The 20622-nt window shown below is 35.8% G+C and overlaps 1 protein-coding gene across 1 annotated transcript in view; it reads right to left on the reverse strand.

Annotated features, from left to right (window-relative positions):
* Window positions 1-843: 843 nt before the first annotated feature.
* SPTLC1 (serine palmitoyltransferase long chain base subunit 1) overlaps window positions 844-20622 on the reverse strand; it is a 28068-nt gene continuing 8289 nt past the window's right edge. The window contains exons 4-15 of the mRNA XM_051777430.1: window positions 17680-17773; window positions 17137-17209; window positions 12495-12627; window positions 10787-10916; window positions 8856-8945; window positions 8037-8144; window positions 7190-7285; window positions 6797-6893; window positions 5450-5504; window positions 3718-3835; window positions 2775-2848; window positions 844-2275 (exon numbers count right to left, since the gene is read on the reverse strand). Coding sequence (XP_051633390.1) covers window positions 2182-2275; window positions 2775-2848; window positions 3718-3835; window positions 5450-5504; window positions 6797-6893; window positions 7190-7285; window positions 8037-8144; window positions 8856-8945; window positions 10787-10916; window positions 12495-12627; window positions 17137-17209; window positions 17680-17773 — 1162 coding nt within the window. The 3' untranslated portion in view covers window positions 844-2181. The remainder of the gene's footprint in view (window positions 2276-2774; window positions 2849-3717; window positions 3836-5449; window positions 5505-6796; window positions 6894-7189; window positions 7286-8036; window positions 8145-8855; window positions 8946-10786; window positions 10917-12494; window positions 12628-17136; window positions 17210-17679; window positions 17774-20622) is intronic.

Consider the following 20622-nt stretch of genomic DNA (forward strand, 5'->3'; position numbering starts at 1 on the left):
AAATTTCACTCTGCTTCCTGCTACTACAGTTGTCATTGCTTCATTTTAAAGCAAAAAAAAGATCAAGAACAAAAATAATAACACAAATCCATGTATCTAAAAGTTATTTCTAGTTCTCTAAGTGCAACAAAATAGTCCACCCCATTTGCAGACAATCCAAAACAAAATGTGAAAAGTGAATATAGATTCTGCAGCCTAGGATTTCAATGCTAAATGGTGATTTGCTTAACCTCCCCAGGTTTACCTTAACTCCAAAACCATTTATTATGCTGCACTGGAATCAAAGTACCTCACTTGTTCCAAGCCTTACATCAAAGGCTTGAGTTTACTCGAATATGAAGGTTTCATCTATCAAATCAAAAATGGCTCATGAGCTTAAAGTATAGTGATAACTTTGAATTTCCATTTCTCTCAGTCTCTGAGGGTCTTGAGGTTGGACTGTTCTGCACTTCAGTTCCAGCCTGTAAAATGGGAATCAGCTTCATTCCAACCTTTTTTTTTTCTTTTAAATTGTTGGCTTCTCACAGACTTTTATTCACAGTAACAGAGAAAAACATAAATGTCAGCGAAATAGTGGTACCCTTTCACATTGGGATGAAGGCTTTTCTACATGCACAGATAATGATTTGACTATTTCAAAATAGTCAAGCAACAACCACAAAAGTGCCCCAACACAACTTTAGCTGTTGTATCTGAATGTACACAGCTGAAAGTTTTGAAAGCCAGCACAGAAACAGTCACTGTGAACTGAAGGAGGCAATGTAGTCTACGCTTATCTGATATAGAATATTCAATAATATATGGTCGATCATGCTACAAAATCTAATTAAGTAAAAATCTGAATCAAACATGATTAACTTTTTATTTAACAATGGTGTTTCTCAAAAACAGTCCTGCAGTCCTTGTAGCAGCAACCAAAAAGGCACATAAGTACAAAACAACACAGATTAGGCAGAATACAAAATTTTTAGACAAGCATTCTTAGAGCAAAGTCCTGAAATACAAAGCTGTTTTTTGTTTTATAAAAAGGTACATCCTTCCTTACCAGTTTCCTTATTGATGTAATGTGTTCGTATATGTAATGTCCATCTGTACTTACTGAAAATCCTGACAGCACAGCCTCCAAATATTACTGTCAAATTACTTGGGAATTTTATGTGCATGGATTGAGTTGTGTTTCAGCAGCATTTGCACCATCTAACCTCTTAGTAGCTGTGAGTCTTCCCTTCTAAGATATACCTGTTTTGACATAAAACTTAGCACATATCAAAGTAGTTTGACAAGCTAGTATTTAGTTGCTGTTTCAAAATCTTGGTTCATTTTTTATGTTGCCTATGACCCCTCTTCAAGATTGGTGCAAAGATCCCCTAACTGGAACATGCTACATCGGAATTACACCAGTTTCACAATTCAGAGGCTTGATTTTAGACATTTTAAAGTTAATAATATGAAAAACTTAACCCACAGTATCAAACACGCATATAATTACATATGGAATGCAGGAAGCAAATAGTATTTAATATGAATTTACTATTTAGATAATGGAATTCTCTGGCCAGGCATTCTTAAAACCTGGTTTCCAAAAAACGGTTAAAGAAAGATATATAAACAAAAAAGAATTAAAGTTCCTCCCTCTTTAACTCAATATTGAGTTATTATTGTAACTCAATAATAAGTGATATAATATAGCACAAAATTATATCCTCGTGTGTTATTTTCTTCCTTTTGGCAGTGTTAGGAACAGTCTATTTTCATTTGGGAGGCAAGAAGGGATAATTCCTTGCAACTTATCTGAAGTTCCTATGTTCTGAGAAAATGCACAAAAAACAATACATTTGGTTTGGGGGGAAACAAAATGTTCATACACATTTTTGAAAATGTTTAAGAGTCTGAAGAAATAAATTTAAAACTTTTTAGATTACACTTACAAAAGAGTCATAAATGCAACAGTGATATCCCCTTTTAAGAAATGACAGTAAACAGTAGAGTTTGAATTGGAAGAACACAGTGTCATTCACCAATTCCAAAATTCAGCGTTTTTCCCCTCACTGCATTTGTACTACTCTGGAACAATTTTGTCAGTCGTGTTTCAACGCCATCAGTGGAAGAATCTGGAAGTTGCTATGCAGTGTGAAACACTTATCCCAATAATTTGGGGAAAGAGGAATCCAAAGCAGCAGTCTAATTCAACACAGACTGTGCCGCTTCCTTAAGAAGTGATGCAGCTTTGTCCAGTTCTTGTTCTGTTTGTTCCACTGTTATCACAACTCGAATACTAGAAAAGGAAAACCAGAACACACACAGTAAACTTCACTCCCAGCCTTCAGCTTTAGAATTATCTTGTGCTAATTTCAACACATTAAGAGATGGTGATCCATCTCTAGGGAAATTATTATGAATTCAAATTCAACCAGAAACAAGACATATGACTAAACAGAAGTGGTCAGACCCCCTTTTTTGTCCACCCCTCCCAGGCCCCACCATACACACCACAGAAATCTGTTATCCTTTTTGCCTGCAGATGTGCAGCTCACGGAAATGTGCCAGCTAACAAGGCTACATGCTGACCACTGAGATTCAGGTGGTTTTGATACAGTTACTTCATGGTATGAGCAGCCTGGAACATCACTGAAAATACACCTCAAGGCAGAGCCCTTCCCATTTTTCAGAGGACCAACTATTCAAAGCAGTCTGCCAAACAAAACCCCATCATTGTATGAAAAGAGGTAGAGTCATATCCAATAAAATGAAGTAGCACATTGACTTTCACTAACCTGGGTGGAGGAAGGCATTTTTCTTCCTTCTCCAGATAGCAAGCCTGCGTTAATGCAACACCACTGTTCATGCACTACAGAAAAAGAAAATACAGCAGTTCTCAGCCTGGGAAGTTCTGATGGCATATCCTTGTGGTCACCAAATACCTATCACTAACTTTCACTAATCTGGTGCCAGGATAACTGGAAGTTCTTTCCCAGACAGAGGTCTGGAAGGTTGTACAAAATCATCTCTAATTTCAATACTGCATTAGCACATAAAACAGGTAAAGGTGTAGTGTCTTTAGTTTTCATCTTCAAGTAACCAGGCAAACATGCCGCATTAAGCAGGCAATTAAATCATATTTAAGCACATTTTCAAGGAAATCATCTTCAGGATTTGTTTACCCGCCACCTGATATACAAAACTTCTCTATCAACCTTTATCTCCTTCACGTGGGAGAAAGAGAACCCATGTGTACTGAAAAAGGAAAAAATACTGCATATAGAACATGAGATTCTTCACAGAAAAAAAGAAAGTAAGTTCATGGACTCAAAGAAGCAAAGTTTGACCTCAAATGGTTAAAATACACCACCTGAACTATTATAAACATTATAAAAGTTGTCTAAGAAGCAGTTTTATATGCAAATTCAGGTTTTCCAGTACATAATGGGAAATAACTATTTCCTGAAGTAAAAGGTCTAATAATATATATATTATATAATATATATATAATATAATATATATATATAATATATATATATATTTTTTAAACCAGTATCTACAGCAAGAAATGGTTAGAAGATGATCTATAATACAGCCCTATAATCAGCAAAGAAACCTAATTTCTTGCAGTATTTCTGCAAGATATTTCAACAAGTTACCCAACAAGCCTCTCTACCCTTCACTCATTATTAACATTCAAAGGCAATGACGTATTTTAATCGTCACAGGGACACTTACATAATCCACAACTCTTTTGAGTAACTTCACATCATTTTCTCGAGATCCACAGCTCTCCTCCAGCTGTAAGTGCAATGCTGGAGAAAAAGATTCTCCCACTACTTTTAAGCCAGAAATCCTGAAACAAATAAAAAGCCTTTGATGCACATCCTACTCAAAAGACACGTGTTGAAGTTCTAGATAGTGTTTCCCCTTATTAGGTGGTGAGTGAGAAAAGATGGATATTTCACTTTACTAATACTAATGTAGACAAAGCATATGTGCATTTTAGCTTGCAATACATAAAGACAACAAAACTTATCAAGCAAATGTCTTTCCTAAGGAGTTTCAGTAAATTTGTGTAACAACAGTGACTCCTCCTTTTGCAAAAAGGATTAATAATTCAGAAATTCTTAAAGTATCCTTATGAAGATGTAGGAGAAATGCTCATGTTAAGCCTGTATGTTGCTGACAAAAAACCCAGCTAGCTAGGTCAAGTCTCTGGAGTTTACATAAAGAAAATAAATAATAATAAATAATAAATCTTTTTTATTCACTTAAGGGATAGGAAGGAACAAGGTTTACTTTTTTGGTAAGATTTCTGATTTAAAATTATTTCCTGTAGAAAATCTTTACAACACCATCTGGCACTTAGCCAGAAGCTCCTCTGAAACTAGTTATATGACTAGAATTGTTCCCTCATCTGTACATAGGGACAGTTGTTAATTGGGTTCCTAGAATCTGACTGAATGACTGACATTTGACTGTCATTGCCTGGACACATTACACACATTCAGGACTGAGTTATTCCCCTCCAATATCCAAGCAAGACCTCTGGTCTCCTAAATAAACAGGTCATATAAATGCATATGAACCATCGGCTCTGATTTTGATTTCCAGTCTTTGGTGAGCTTGCCTAACACACATTTTAAGAAGATCGGGCTTACTTGATGGTAGGATCATTCCAAAGAAACTAATATAATCAATCATACATTAGAGATTTTTGTATGATTGTTTTTAAATGTTATTGATTTTTGTAATATATAACAGAAAATTGTTGAAAAAAAGATTTGTAAAATACAAATGCACAATTACTGCACATTAAACAGGCCTTGAATAGTCACAGTAATTGCTGTATTGTTTTTAGTACCAACACCTGTCAGGAAAAAAAAGGCAATTATTCAGTGTAACCATCTTTTAAAACAGCATAGTGTTAGGAAATTTTAAACCTTATTTTTCAGATAAATTCTGGACATTTCCAATGTGCTTCCAGAACAGTGGGTACTTCTATTACTATTTAACATTCAAATCTCATGTGTAAGAACAATATTCTATTAAAGGTGACTGAAAGGTGCATTGAGATGTCTGAAAGAGCATCTGCTAAGATTCATCCCAAATGCTTTTCCTTAGACAATTTTCAAAACGTTTATCAACACTTTGTATCATTGAGTGTTTTTACACTCTCCTAAGGATTTAAATGTGCAAGAGCTTGCAAACTTCCTCACTAGCATTAAAGTATAAACCCATTTCAAAACCTGTAAGGGATTTTAAAAACTTGGATTCTTTTTAGTAGGATAAGAGAAATGGTTGGGAAAGGATGATTTTCTTCCCCTAATACATACATAATTTTGTGTACATGTCCCACTCTAAGCATCTCTAAGAAACAGATTTGTGTAAAAAGAGTTCTTTAAAGTTGGTATTATAAAGGTATAGCCAAATAAAAGCCAAAAAAAGCCCCAAACCCCACACTTACCCCTGTAAAGCTTTGTGAATGTGTTCGCATTTAGCCCGGAGAGTCTGAAAAATGTCTACATGCACAAAAAAAAAAAAAGGGAAGAAAAAGGAAAGACTTAGATATCCCATTTCTAACTCATGTTTCTCTAAGTCTAAGATTTCAAAAATAGCATTTGGAATAAAACTAAAATATGCATATCTATCGAACTAATCTATCGACTCTTCTTAATGTTTCTGATTTCCACTTCTGCCAGGAAATAAGAAGCTTTTAAGACCTGACAAATGCACTACTTCCCTTTACCTCATTTCTCCAGCTGCACTGGTTCATGGTCATATGGAAGGGATAACACAAACACTCAGTAATGGGATTCACACAGCAGGTCCAACATACGAATAGCTGTAAAATATCTATTGCCATGCAGACTCCGCTCATTGATCCTTTATCCTTTCCCCAGCTCACTGCAGATTCTTAAAGAGGAAACTGACTCCTGGATCTGCAAACCTTGGCTCTTTTCCTTGGTGGAGGCTGACCCTCCACTACAACTAGCAGTCCTGTAACTTACTTTAATTTTTTCTTCACTTCAGAGGACTGGGCATGGGCTACCCAATAATTTTGATTTATTTGTGACAAATTAAATACTTCACCTCTGCAGCTGTTCTCCAACCTGTTGATGCAAATGAAGGTTAAAAACAAATACACACAATTTGGCCAGTTTTGTCCTAATATGCCTCTCAGCCCCTCCACGCCCTACCAAAAAATAAGTCTTTCTCTGGTGGTCTAGCAGTGGTCTGATCCTGATTCCAGGATTCAGTGCTCTCACTGGAACTAGATGATCTTTAAGGCTCCTTCCAATCCAAATCATTCTGTGATTCTAGCAACAAGGGTAATTCTCTCGACTCCTACAGAAAAATCTCCTGCCTGACAACTTTATCCAAATGCCCTGTATTTGGTCCTGCCAAAACTGCAGGCAGCTTGCACCATGGTCATTGCTGAGATTCTTGCCTGAATGCTTACTTGAAAAAGATAAAAAAACCAATTATGCAGTGCAAGTGAGAAGGAAATGGTTGTTCAGTCCTGAGGAAATATATTTCTATTTGTTTCTGTCTAACATTCTCTTCCTCCATTTGTCTTGAAGGAAACTGTTTTCAAGGAAAAAGCATAAATAAAAGCAGAATAAAAGCTTCTTATTTGCTTTGTAAAAAACGTCTCTGTCCTCCAGTCTCAGCTAACATTTTCAGCTCTAAGAAAGAAAGGGGAAGAAACACTGAAGAGAAAAGCACAGTGGGAAATAACATGAAGAAAAAACCATGCATGTAAAATTAGAAAAAGAAAGACTGAGGTAACACATATTCCTGAATTAAGTACCTGGATTATCTTCCATAATATTCAGAGCCTCAATAGCAGCAGCAGCTAACAAAGGAGGTAGGGATGCAGAAAAGCAGTAGCCTTGACCAGACAGTCTCTGTGGGGTTAAAAAAAATAATCAAATTTTTGTGCAGCAGTACAGGCAACGTTTTAAAAGTTCATTCGTATACATATAAACAAACTCTCCCCTCCACACCTATCAGTACATGGAAGGACTTAAAAGTAGGTCTCCAATTCATCTACAGTATTTCATAGAACCAGCTAGTTTCTGCATGGAACCAAATACTGCATAATCACCTGTTCATAAGACTCCTTGCAAATTGATATTAGTAACTAAATCTCATTTCTAAGTAAGTAATCATGCCACACCAATTAAAATGAGACCTGGCTTACCTGATGGTCAATAATAAAAGATCTTCCACAGCAAAATCCTCCAATAGAAGCCAGTGAATTTTCCATGTTTGCACTAATAAGATCTATATCATCGATCTGTCAGTTAAACCAACAAGTTATTTAGAGATACTTTTGATTACATGAAGACTATTTATAAGTTAAATCTATTAAAGACATATCTTGTTTCATATTATCATGAATACTAGAGAAGATTCACCACACTATCACATAAGAAAATTAAGCTACAACTGAAATAATAATTTTAAACAATATAGAAAGGACTTTAGAAACTGAGATTTCTGAATCTGTAAATAATTTCCATAGGTTCTCTCTTTCCCAGGCGTTGCAATGTGAAGAACACAAACAGATAAAACAAATTATTTAGATACTGGTGATACAAAGCATTCAGTGTGACAGTGTCCTTTAAAAATATAAGTAGTGCCACTGAAGTCAGTAGGAGGTAGAATGTGATACTGAAAACAGACTTTGAACCTCAGAGGCACAACTGCTTTTTTTCACTTCAGAGCTGCAAATACTTTTTTTTTTGCCAGGCTCTGAAAGACTGTGTCTATAAATGAAGTTAACAAAAAAGTCAGTTAATCGAAAATTAATTTAACATACAAGTCAATTAATCAGATGGTAGTTGGCAATCATCACAGTAACACCAGCTGTTTCCTTTTCTAAATTAATTTTTTCTTTTCCATATTTGGTAGTAAGACACTTTAAGTGAAAACAACAGGACATAGAGGGTACGGTCCTAAACACTGTTAATGCCATAGGTATTAGAAAACAATTGCATAGTTTGCTCCTGTGCAAATCTCTTGTTCACAACCAAAAAAGCACCTACATTTATTCCAAAGTGTTCAGTAATTCCTCTTCCATGTTCTCCAAGGACTCCAAAGGAAAGGCTCTCCTCCAAAAATATTCTAACTTTGTACTTATACTTCAACTTTATCTAAAACAAAGAAATTGTTCAAAATATAAGACAAGTCCATCAGAATCTGGTAACAAAATGCGTGGGGGAGGTAAGGCAAAGAAAGAAAAGGACAGTATTCTGAATACTGAACAAATGTCAGTTTCAGAGTTGTGTTCTGTCATTAGTACATTTTAAAAGCCTTCAAAATTATTCCACCATGTAATGCTAGAACAAAATTTCATGAATGTTCACATAAAAAGAAACTGTGATTTTTTTTTAACAGATTATCAGGTACTTTCAAGATGATACATTTTCATAGCATTTCTTCCATTATCTACTAGAATAGAGCCTGAATAAAAAGCTGTTTTATGCTGAATAGCAAATATTTTCCTTGGAGTCACTGTTTCTGTGTGTGTGAAGTTATGTGAAGGTTTCTTTGAAACTTTTTTTAAAATAACCTAGTTTATGATTCAGTATCATATAGTGTAGCTGAAAATACATTATATTTTACAGGTTAAAAACTAGGACTATAACCAGATATTAATTTCTAAGACTCAGCAGCTTCAGATCCTAATCAGAAGTTTCAAAACAAGGTAAGATTTGAGATCACCACTTCATGAACATACGAGAAAGCAGGAAGGTAAACAAAACAACTGCATGCAGAGCTTTTCAATGTAGGCTTCATTTCACAATACCATTACTTCATTACCATTTCATATGTAGTTCAAAAGGCAAATTAAAACCACTTACCAACTCTGGAAGAGGGCAAATGTCTCCTGTGTTCATATACAGTCCTTCAACCACAATAAACCTTCGGGTTACACGGGCCTTGCGAGGATTCTTCAGAGAAAGACACGGTTTCAGTTCATATCAATTGTTACTAACAAGCAAAGCTCTGAAGTTTTCGATAGGGAAGGGGTTTTTTTTAAGGGAATGGTCTCTTTTTCAAGGAGGCTCTTACTTCAGTTTAAACTAAATTTAATTTTTCATCTCCAACAATAGTTGAAATGCCTCATTGGACTACTTTTTATTTTTATTTTATTTATTTTATAATAATTTTAAAGCTTTTGACTGATAGACAAGACTTAAGATGCCTTGTTTTGCAAGAAATCATAACCAATCCATTTGAACTTTATGCATAAAACACAAACAATGCACCTGGAGAACAAATACTACGAATTTTGCTCTCTCATATACTGAGCATTAGTCTAAGCCTTTAGAAGACTTTTCAACAAGTGGTTTGAGCACCAGGATTCACCATGTAGCACGAACTTCTTAAAAACAGTGACTTCATAAAACACAATGCAAAAGTATTCATAACACTCAAGTTACAAAGTCCTTGTCTGCTCTCTGAACAATGCATGCCATAAAAATATCTTGCACTTGTTTCTGCTTAAACTTCAGAGGCATAACTTGAGCTCTGCAGTCCTAAAATGCCGTTCCTCTGTTACTTACTTTAAACCTTATTGATATTTTCTTATCAAGGATATCAAGTCATGCTTCTTATATTTTTCAGTTCTTGTAAAAGTTGATTCAGCAAACATCTATTTGACTTTTCTGAGTGACAGGCATAAACTAGCCACAGTCCACTCCACAAGCTGTACCAACTCCAGTGGTATGATCTACCCTTCTCTACTCAGAACGTCTTAATTATACACACATGGTCTGTATTAAGCTCTTGCCCACCAACTTTATGTTCACATTCAGCTAATTACATTAAGAAACTTTAACCATGTAGCTAATTCAAAGCACTCTGCTCCAACAAACCAAATGTGTTACACAAATTAGTCTGACAGCCACATCTAAAAACTCATGTAAAGATTATCTGACAGAATGTATTTTCCATGAAGGTATGTTAACTCGTATGTTATCTATAAATTTGCTATTAATCAGATCCATTACTGATTTACACAGATGTTAAGCTGATTGACACTTTATCTACTTTACTTTTTCTATGAGTTACCCCAGAACCAGCTTTCTTCCAATTGCCTGTAACTTGCCAGCATTCCATGAACAAACCATATAATCATGATAGCTACTCAGTTAATTCTTTTAAAACTCGTTTAACCAAGTTCTCTGTACTTGCTGATCCTGATCTTAGTAACAGTTTTTGGACACCCTTTAGCACTACTGTCAGAATGAGAAGCAAGACATCAAACTGACTCAAAATTTTCAAGAGAGAGAATATCTCAAGAGTTGAATGCAAGACAGGGGAAAACCAAGAAAAAAAATCAACTATGTTGATTCTATAAATTAAAGGGTTAGGACTAGCCATTTTCGTGTTGATTTTATAATGTGGCATTTCAAGTCATAATTAACTTGCATAATTTATTAGGTAAATGCAGTTACACAAATTTCTCAGAGACCTAAAAATCTCTGCAATAGGATTTTAAAAAAAAATTGAACAATATGTCACTTCAGTCACCTGTCCATAAAGATATCCCCCTGCTACTAATTCTCGTGAGCTCAATTCTAGTCGTTAGGCAGACAAATACAACTGAATACACATATATTTTAAAATTATCTTAATTACATAAGCAACATTAACTGTACAACAGAGATTTATGAAAACTGAGTAACTGCCTATATAAGCACTGCATCCACTCAATTACAGGACCCAGTAAAAAAACGTGGGGGAGGTGGCACAAAAGAGTACAAATATTTCTTCAAAGGAATGGTACCTTTTGATCTTCAGTCTCTTGTTCTTTCAACAGTCGTTCAAGGTCAGCCATATCATTATGCTTAAACAACTTGATGTTACTACGAGATGCTTGTAATCCCTTCTGAATAGCAAAGCAGGCAGCTTCATCTCTGTAAATACAGCAAACCCCTCTAAGTTTGCACTCGGTTTAACAATTATTCAAAGGAAGCTGTCCTGCTTTTGAGCAGATACTTGTAGATAAAAGCAAGATTTATTTTTTTTTTAAAGCGCCTCATATTTTATTTACATTTTGAAAATTTATTTCCAAAGTTTCTCAATTTCCCTACGCACTACAGCAACTAAAAGCAAGCCAACAGGTTTTTTTCTTGATGTGTACACTGGTCCTTTTGTTTGCATGTCACAGCAGTTTCCTCACAATGTTTCATGCACCGGGAATAATACCATGGTAATCATTCCAGAAACTTCTGACTCTGTTTGCTCTGGGTCTTAGGAAAAAAAGCTCAAAGATGTGCCTTTTACATTCATAGCAGTATTCAAAACCACATTTTTAACGTCCTTTGGGAATAATTTCTCCATGTTCAGAGAACAATCTGCCATTTTTAAGTGCTGGAACAGCAAACTTCCAAGTATGATGGGATATGCAATTTCACAGTATGAGATAACTAAATCCAGGATACACTGGCATCCTTGAGTAGTGTCACAGTCCTGGTCATCTGTCTCAAAATCGCCGATCAAATATATAATCAATATACGATCACTGACCAAAGACGGCCAAAAAGCATGATTAAATTTATGAAAGAACTTCTGTAGAGAAGTCAGACAGGCTGCAAACTTTATACTTAGAAAAGAGAGCACCAAAGAAAGATTTTTTTGGCAGACAAATACAAAAGTATCAGTGTGTTGTGGCTTAACCACAACAGGCAGCTAAGCCCCACACAGCCACTCACTCGCTAATCCCAGGGAGAAAATGCATCAATTCCCTGCTTAAAAATAAAATGCATCAACTGAAATTAGTACGTATTGTATTCAAAATAGGTATTTCTTCATATTTTTCATAAAACGGTCACGTTAGAACTATGAAATTGCATGTCACAGAAACACTGTGGATATTAAAGATCTAAGTACTAAAAGAATCAGAAAGCTTAAGGAAAATCCATTAACTCTTAACTAAATCTAAGCCCTCTTCTTCTGCCCAGAAAGTTGAGTACTGTTACATTTTTTTTCCTGGCTTTTCACTCTTCCCCAGACAAATTATCACTGGCTGCTCTCAGGGACCAGATACATACTGGGCTTGCTGAATCCTTTATTTGACCCTGCCTAGCTCTCTTTATGTTATTTTAACATGTACCAACAGTTATCCAACTAAATCCACTGCAAATAGGCACGAGGGGAACAACTGTCCTGGAAAAATGGTGAAAAGCCAGCAGTAAACAGAACATCAGTATGACTGTACAGTTTATTAAGAAGATTAGGTATTAGAATTATGTTAGTTCTTGAATGCAGACGTTATTTTGCTTTTTCTTCAGATGAGTGCCCAGGTCTGCACGTTCATGATCAAAGCAGTAGCTGATTTCAAGTATTTGGCAAAGAAAATATATTTTAGCTTGATATACTTGATCAAAACCAGCAACATTTTTAAATGTGCAACTTAATATGATTAGCAATCGTGAAAAATTGAAAGGAAAACTCCTTAATCTGGGATTTCCCAAGTAAAAAACAACACTTACACAAACACAATGTCCCCTCTCTTTGAATATGCAGGAATAGCACTGGCAATTGTTGCAAATCCATACGAGTATATAATAGCTTCCTCAGTCCTCATGAATTTTGCAAGCCGTTCTTCTAATTCTAAGTGCACATCTATTTGAGAGAAAAATTGAAAAGATCTTAGATAGCTAACTTGTTTTTACATCAGAAAGACTACCACTGCTTTTATCAATTGAAGGAAACACAACTTTTATTTGTAGGAAGAGTATTAAAATAAGTAACTTCCCAAAACCCAGTTGCAACCAATCCATCCTCAGTTAAACTGACAAGTAACCTGATATTAATCACAAGCTTTGACAGATCTGAAAATATTCATGCAACATGTTTCTCTGATGTTCTTACGCAATGGTAATTAAAATTTACTTGTGATTAGACCACAAGCAAATTATGTAGAGTTCCTGGACTGTGACTAGAGAGCACAGTTACTACAGTCAGACAGAAATTATGTAATTTATAGCAATTGACGAGGTCCTGTTGGCAGACTGTCGGTTCTTCCAAGCTGATGCTTCCACTACACAAGCACAGCTATCACTGTAACAGAAAACTGCTCTTGTCAGACTGCAAATCACAAACCACCTCCTGAACGCACCTCAGTCAATTGAAAAGGTCACATCTCCAAGCTAGAGATTACTTGCCCTTAAGATAAATTGACGCGATTACACACCCAAGCATTTCCCAAACCCATTTGGTCAAAGTGACCCATGTTAGAAATCGAATATGAAAAAGGGTATATAAATGTGGTATATAAATACCGCCTGGTGCGTGAATTGTTGCTGCAGAAAGGTAACCACAGCAATAAGTATTCTGCCTAAGCAAAATAACCTGTACCAGACGAACTGTTATTTCTGCTGTCTAACTCTCTTGCCGCTCATTACCTGCTTCTGCTAGCAATAGTCAAGAGAATTGTGCCTTTTATCAACTGGAAATAAAAAGTTACCATGTGACTTGAAAGATCCCTACTGGCCCAATGTTACCTTTTTGCAATTATTATTGAAAGTTCACTGAAACTAAAATCTAGTCAGTCAACATCAGTTATGTATAGATTCCTTCAAGAGTCTATGGGGCATGGTTATGTCAATGTTGCTCTTTCCAGCCAGACACCAACAGCAAGGGTGTAGAAAGAAAAGATATCGTAAAAATCTCAACTTTGCCACAGTAAACATATCTAGCATAACCTTTCCCGAAGAGGACACATCCATCTCATTTATATATTTATACGAATAAAAGCAAAAGGTGTTTCTTCAAACAACAGCTTCCCAATCACAGTCGAGAGCAATTTTATCCATAGCCTCCAAACTATAAATCTCCAACAATCCTTCCCTAATGTTCACCTGAGCATCAAAAAATGGAATGGAAAGGAATTCTTTTATTTGGTTTTCCCGCTGGTTTTAAATGAAAGCAGCTTAATCACTCATTATTTGGAAGTTTTCTTTTGCACCCTATCACTTTGATCCAGCCACATTAGATATACCAAACAGTCAGAGAAAATCAGAATAGCCTTTCTTCTAAAAAGCCTTTTGGAAGGAAGGCTGGTTGGATTTAGCTGGTTGGATTTAGCTCATATTCTTTCTGATCGAGATTTTAAGTAGTCCTTTTTCAGAATCTTTATGTCTTTTTCTTCATTGTTACATGGACTTCAGGATCAATGAAAGAATCTTCAGTGAGGTTTCAAAACATGAGGGATGACGTTTGATTCAGTTACTGAACAAAAAGCCCAAGAAAGATCGGTAATAACCAAAAAATAAAAAACCAGACTGGCCACACGGCACTTAAAACATGCAATATAAACAACATTCAGCCAAAAATGTTTCTTCAAGCTCTGTCAGTACAGAATAACAAATTAAGGGAAACAAGGACTGAACTACTACTTTTGAGTGGTCAGCTACTGATACCTAAGGGGAAAAAAATGTTTTGTTGGAGTGTAAAAGACTACTTACATAATTTAACTAAAAAACTGAAAAAGATGACAAGACCATCACAGTTCAAATTCAGAACTTGCATCCTTCTCACTGGGTAACAAGCACCACTAACTAAGCAACATATAGGTAGAAACAGTGGGCAAAAGAAATACTGTCAGCCATAACATCTAACAAATACGTTCAGGTTTGTGTAGCAGAAAGAAGGCTTACAAGCCTAAGTGAATTCTGTCAAGGGCAAGAACAGTTAAGTTCAAAATGACACACATTTGGTGCATCACTACATAAGGGAAAGAATGCTTTGTGTAACTGTGAGATTGGAAAGTGTTAAGGCACTATGATAAAAACAGAATACTATCTGACTTTCTTATTTTTATTGCAATGTTTTGCTTTAGTCTGGTTACATCACTTGGATTAGCCTAGCTTGACTGAAAACTGCAAACACCACCTAAACTACATTTGGACAGAGATAAGACTGTGACAGCTTACAAATTATGAAACCTTAATACAGCTAATATTGTTAATAACTGCTAAGAAGTGCCAGTTTAGTGCCTACCATGTGCTCGCAGGCAAGTCAAAAGCAGAAGTGAGACCGAATCCTACATTATCTTTTATATATTTTATCCAACAGGTAGACCTAATCTTCTAAGTAGTACCAATCTTGTGGCTGATAGGCAACCAACGATAGCCTAAAAAAACCCCCACCACCAAACAAGTGATACGCCCTTCACCTGTCATTATGGAGAAAATACACACAAGTATTCAGTATTCATTGTGTGAATACACAAGTATTTCAAGACCATTATAGGATGAAGGCACAGATCCATTTTTCAGGGATACAACACAAAGTAAAAATGTCGTAATAGGGACTCACTAAATCTATATCTTCAAACTGGCATAGATATTGAAGAATCAAGTCTCCATTAAAAATAAATTATACCATGATATCTACGTTTCAAATAAAGAGATCTCTAATACTGATAGGACATATCAGCATCTAAGAAGGGAGAAGCCTGAGCAATAACAATTGACAATTATCAATTAAATTCTACATAGTTAAGTGAGAGGAAATTGTGTGTAGTTCTGCATAGAAAAAGACTTATTTACCAAAGTCACAGCACACAAAAAATTGAGTGAAAAGTTTAAGGCATACAACATTAATGATGCAAGATGCAAGTGCTTCTTCTCAGAGATTCATAATCCTGCAATACTCAAATGTTTCATGACAGGTGAAAATGGGAAGACAATTTGGCACTGAACAAGTACATCAGGAATTTGTCTTCCGTTTAAAATCAAGTCTCCATTACTTTATCTGTAAAAGTTATCTCAAGGAGATCAGTATAACACCACTTCTCTAGTGATGTCATACAGATTAGAGCCCCTGCTTTGTGAAATGAAGCACTTACCCAAAATTTCATAAGCCAGTGAATAGCAAAAGCTATCCAGTTTGCATCTGAGGATTAGATTTCCAAAGAGGGCAGGAAACAAGCCAAAGAATCTCTTTTACTAGAGAAAGTCAACTTTTAATCAGTGTGTTTCAAACAATTACTAGAAAGAAACAAAGCAAAAGACTTCACAAAATTTAAAATCAGCTTGAACTCAAAAGTGGGAAGCATTAGTCTACAAGTTTTGCTGAGCATTTCAGTGGTCTGGTTTTTTTCAGGGGCAGGGAGGGACAGAAAGCCTGTGTGAATTTCAACAGACCACTGCCAAACTACCATCAGTGAGGTAATCTAGTTTCCTAAAAGTTCTCTCTCTACTAATCAATGGGCTACTAGCACGTTCCTCAGAAACGAACCACGGTTCTAGGTTAATGAACCTAATCTGTAAGATTGATACCAAAGACTCAGCCCTGTTCTGAAATACAGACTTCTTCCAAATCAAATTAGGTACAGCACCGGTTGATCAACTAAAGGACTACCCTGATTAACCAAGAAAAGTTAGTCTTCAACTTGAGTCAAGGCTACAGGAAGCTAACTCTGAAATAGTTTGAGTACTCAGACACACGTTGAATTCCATTGCCTCTGGGAAGAGATTGGAAAGTTCACAAGATGAGTTGATGGCTTCAGCCTGCAACTGCAGCTATTCATATATTACTCTTTGGTTTACATGCAAAATATAAATGCCTTGAAAGAATTATTTCCAGAGCCTGATATTTAACAACTTCCTACTTCTTAAAAAGAATGAAAAAACACCCTACCTTAGTAACACCTGCCATGTCATAAAATCTCTCATTTACAACACTAAAGTTATCAGTAATGAAAAACTTCAGTTACAGCATTAGATAAACGTAACTAGCAATCTTTATCACAGAAATCAGACTGCCCTCTTGTGGTCTGCTTAGAAACTTTAATTTACACTTTTACTTACATACACCATGCATTATTAATTCTAATAGCTTTATTTTTTCTTTCTACTACGGTGACCAGAACCAAAACAGATCATACCATTTGCAATTCTCCTCCAAGACCAGCATCAGAAAGAGTAAGAAAAAAGATAAAATAATAAGAAACAAAGCTAGGAACAATAAATGCTACCAATTCTCAACAATTACAGTAAAATGTGTATTAGAGGATAACTGTTTCTCAAAGCAGCAGCAATAACTTTTTGCTTATATACAGGACTATTTTGGCTGACTTACCAAACTAGTCTGACCCTTAAAGGTAGATCAAAGAAAGTTACTCACCAAAAGTACCATAGAATCCTCTAGGTCCACAAGTGCCAACACCGTATTTCTTCAGAGATGCCTGGGCTGCACTCTTTAACAGGAAAGAATTACATGAAATATTCCTGCACTAACTTTCTAACTCTCCTTTATGCTTCACACCGTCAATTTTACACCACTGTACACAGACCAGTTTTTGTATGACATAACATGACCTGCTTTACATAAAGGATAATAATGCACTGATTTCTATGAATTAATTTCACATCAAAGCTACTTTAGACAAGTGTTTAAGCATCATTCATTTTATTCTATTACATAAGGACATTAAATACTAATCTACCTTGATAATCAGCTAGTATGCAGCAGTACACCAGGATTAAACTTTAGCAAAAAATACAAACTTAAACAGCACAAAATTACAAGGTTTATAACCTTCCTTGCTGCTTTAGAAGTGTATGTTCTTGACAAAGTTCATGTTTTCTAAAGTTATTCTTATTGTCAAGATAACAGACGAAGTAGAAGAGGAATAATCACACAAATACAATAACTGGAAGAACTCACCTTAACCTTTTCATTATCCAAAAGTCCAAGAAAGTTAAATGATGCAAAGTTTATACATTCCTTCCCATTAACAGTGATTATATGGGTGGGAGGACTGAAAAAAAAATTACAGGCCTATTGTTATGAATGAACAGTTGCCATTTTCATAAAAAGTCAAACAGTACAGAGTTTTGTTTTTCAACAATAGAAGGTACACAGGTTTTTCAAGGCTCTCTTTCCACTTCTTCCCTTGCAGCTGCCAATCAATATTTAAGTTCAGTGTCAAGTCACAAATATCCTACTATACTCAGTAAAACCATTATTCCTGTAATTTAATAAACTGATACTATGTTCCTGACATAATTAGTAATTCCTTGTTGAAAATTTAATTTATAGAAAGATGAATCCCGAGGAGATAAATAAAGCTTCTTCTTTAAAAGCACAGTCATATCTATTTGCAAGAAGGAATACTACAAACTAGCACTGAGCAATTTTCTCAATCAAAATTAAACAGGGCTGCTCAAATGTCAAATGCACGTGCATAGCTGCTCCAAATCTGGTGGCTCACAATATTTTTCAATGGGTACATTTGGTATGCAAAGCAAATAAACTTGTAAGCTCAAGCTATTAGCTGCAAATTAAGAAAAACACCGAACTGCGTGAACTTCAAAAAACCGCTATGATTTTGGTTTATATCTGTTCACTTTAAAAAAATTAAGCACATCAGTTGCTTCAACTAAGCAATAGCAAAAGCTTATAGAACAGATCTGGAAAGCTTTCTACTAACACTGTGCACGTGCTGAGCATCTTTTGAATGCTGACCCTGTCCCCACAAAGGAGCTGTCCTGCATTACTGCAGTGCATATTCTGCACAGCAGTAGCATCATAGAAATGTGCAGCAAAATGTCTTGGGGAACTGACTGCCACTGAGAATACACCTGGATCTGTTCACCTGTCTAGCTGATCAAGGAGTTGTACCAAAGTCTGCATGTCCTAGCAAGTGAAACAACTACTTAGGTTCACAGATACCCACAAGAGCAGACCTATACCTACGTGTTTTGGCACTAACACGAGATTCAATATATTCCCAACATACTATCAAATCTGGTAAATTTACAACAATTTGCCTCATAGCTCCACCTCTCGAGCCTAACAAACACTCTAATATTCACCAACAACTTGGTCCTTAGAAAGCTGCAGCCCTCATGAAAACAGGGCCACACTTTGCTATCAGAATTTTACCCAAACTTCTAAAGGAACACCTATGATTAGCCAGAAAACACTAACGGAAAAGTTTATTTCAGTGAATAATTATAACCAAAACATGGATGCTGACAGCATCCTAAAACCTGCTTTGCAATGTCAAAAACAATGTCTTTGCGAAACAAAGATACTGAAACACTTAATTTCTTTATCTTTTCATGTAACTCCATTTTCCTACTATAACAAGATTCATTAGTTATGGTTAGGGACAACAGTTATGAGATACAGAGTGATCTAGCTGAAACTGTAAATAAAAATATAATTTCAAGCTATACTCAAAGAACTTGCAAGCAAATCCTTCAGAAACTGTCTTTTAAGGACTGAAAGCATGCCAGATGTTCTTGGACCTCTTGCTTACGTGTTGCATGTATTGAAAAATCAGTCGCAGAAAACAATAAAGGTAAGAAGGCACTAATGATGTGACTTATTTTAAAGCAAAACAAGAATCAGCACGAAAATTTTGCAGGTTTACTGTCTTAGGAAATAGATTTACATTTTCTGAATGAGATCTTGTACAACTAAGCTATCTTGTACAGATTAGTTCACAGAAAGTCCCCTACAAGAAGTAACTAATTTCTGGACCGTGACTGACCCGTCATGGGTACCTTCTTCATCACTGATTCCAGACAGATTACTTTTTCAGTTTGGACAAGTCTCTGCATCGTTGGCTTTGCTCATCATTTGGCAACCTTACTGGGATTATGCAAGTGTTCAGCAGAAAGGAGCATTATTATCACAGGGCACAGACTGCTCTGCATACTGAGAGAGGAGGAAGTATGCCACTCCCACAAAAACAGGGTCAAAATTTTTAAAATATTTTTTCCAGAGTGGTTATGAGCTTTTATAAGCCCTGTCCACATATTACTGTAAATATGTAATATTACTTAGGATTAGTGAGGGTGGTGAGGAACTGGAACGGGTTGGCCAGAAAATCTGTGGATGCCCCACTCCCGGAGCGGATGAGCAACCTGGTTTAGTGGAAGGTGTCCCTGCCCGTGGTAAGGAGGTTCTGATGACATGATCTTTAAAGGTCCCTTCCAAAACAACCAGTTTATGATTAGGAACTCTATAGCTCACTATTCACAACAAACATTAAGACATGGACATCAGGGAAAAACTACCTCAATAGCACAAACAGGGACCCCTAAAATACTAGTTAAAAAGGGAAATGCTCTTGAGCTGAAATCAGGATGCAGACAACTTTTCTTTCTGTATTAATTCTGAAACATGGGATAAGCTCATACTCAAAGTTACAGTCTCATTGCTGTTGAGCAACTTGTGGGAAAGCAGTTAGTTGGCAGTGAAAAATATTATAAAACAAATGTCAAGTTTTCCCCACAGCCACTATTAAGTTTAAAAGCCAGAAGACATTAACATTCTGTCACAGTGTATTTCCTAGCAGTTAGCACTGGAAAGTTCTAAAGAATTCAAACATTTTCTGAATCATTCTAGAAGATATATTTGTTCAGGTTTTTTTAAACATCCAACACTCCCTTTAACTCCACAGTACTGCTTGTTTCAAAATTTTGAACAATAACAGAAGAATTGTTCACATCACAGTTGATTAGGAGAGAGAGCCTTTTTCTATGGCAGACTTCTCTGTGGTGGCAGAACCATCAAAATGAAACTCACTATGACAGCAAATAATTGTGCTCTGTCACTAGATTATTTCAAAATTTTAAGTATCTCTGGAAGGATATT

This window comes from Manacus candei, unplaced genomic scaffold (assembly GCF_025592945.1).
Source record: "Manacus candei isolate 608988 ecotype Guabito, Panama unplaced genomic scaffold, ASM2559294v1 h1tg000010l, whole genome shotgun sequence".
In the NCBI taxonomy this organism is placed as follows: domain Eukaryota; kingdom Metazoa; phylum Chordata; class Aves; order Passeriformes; family Pipridae; genus Manacus; species Manacus candei.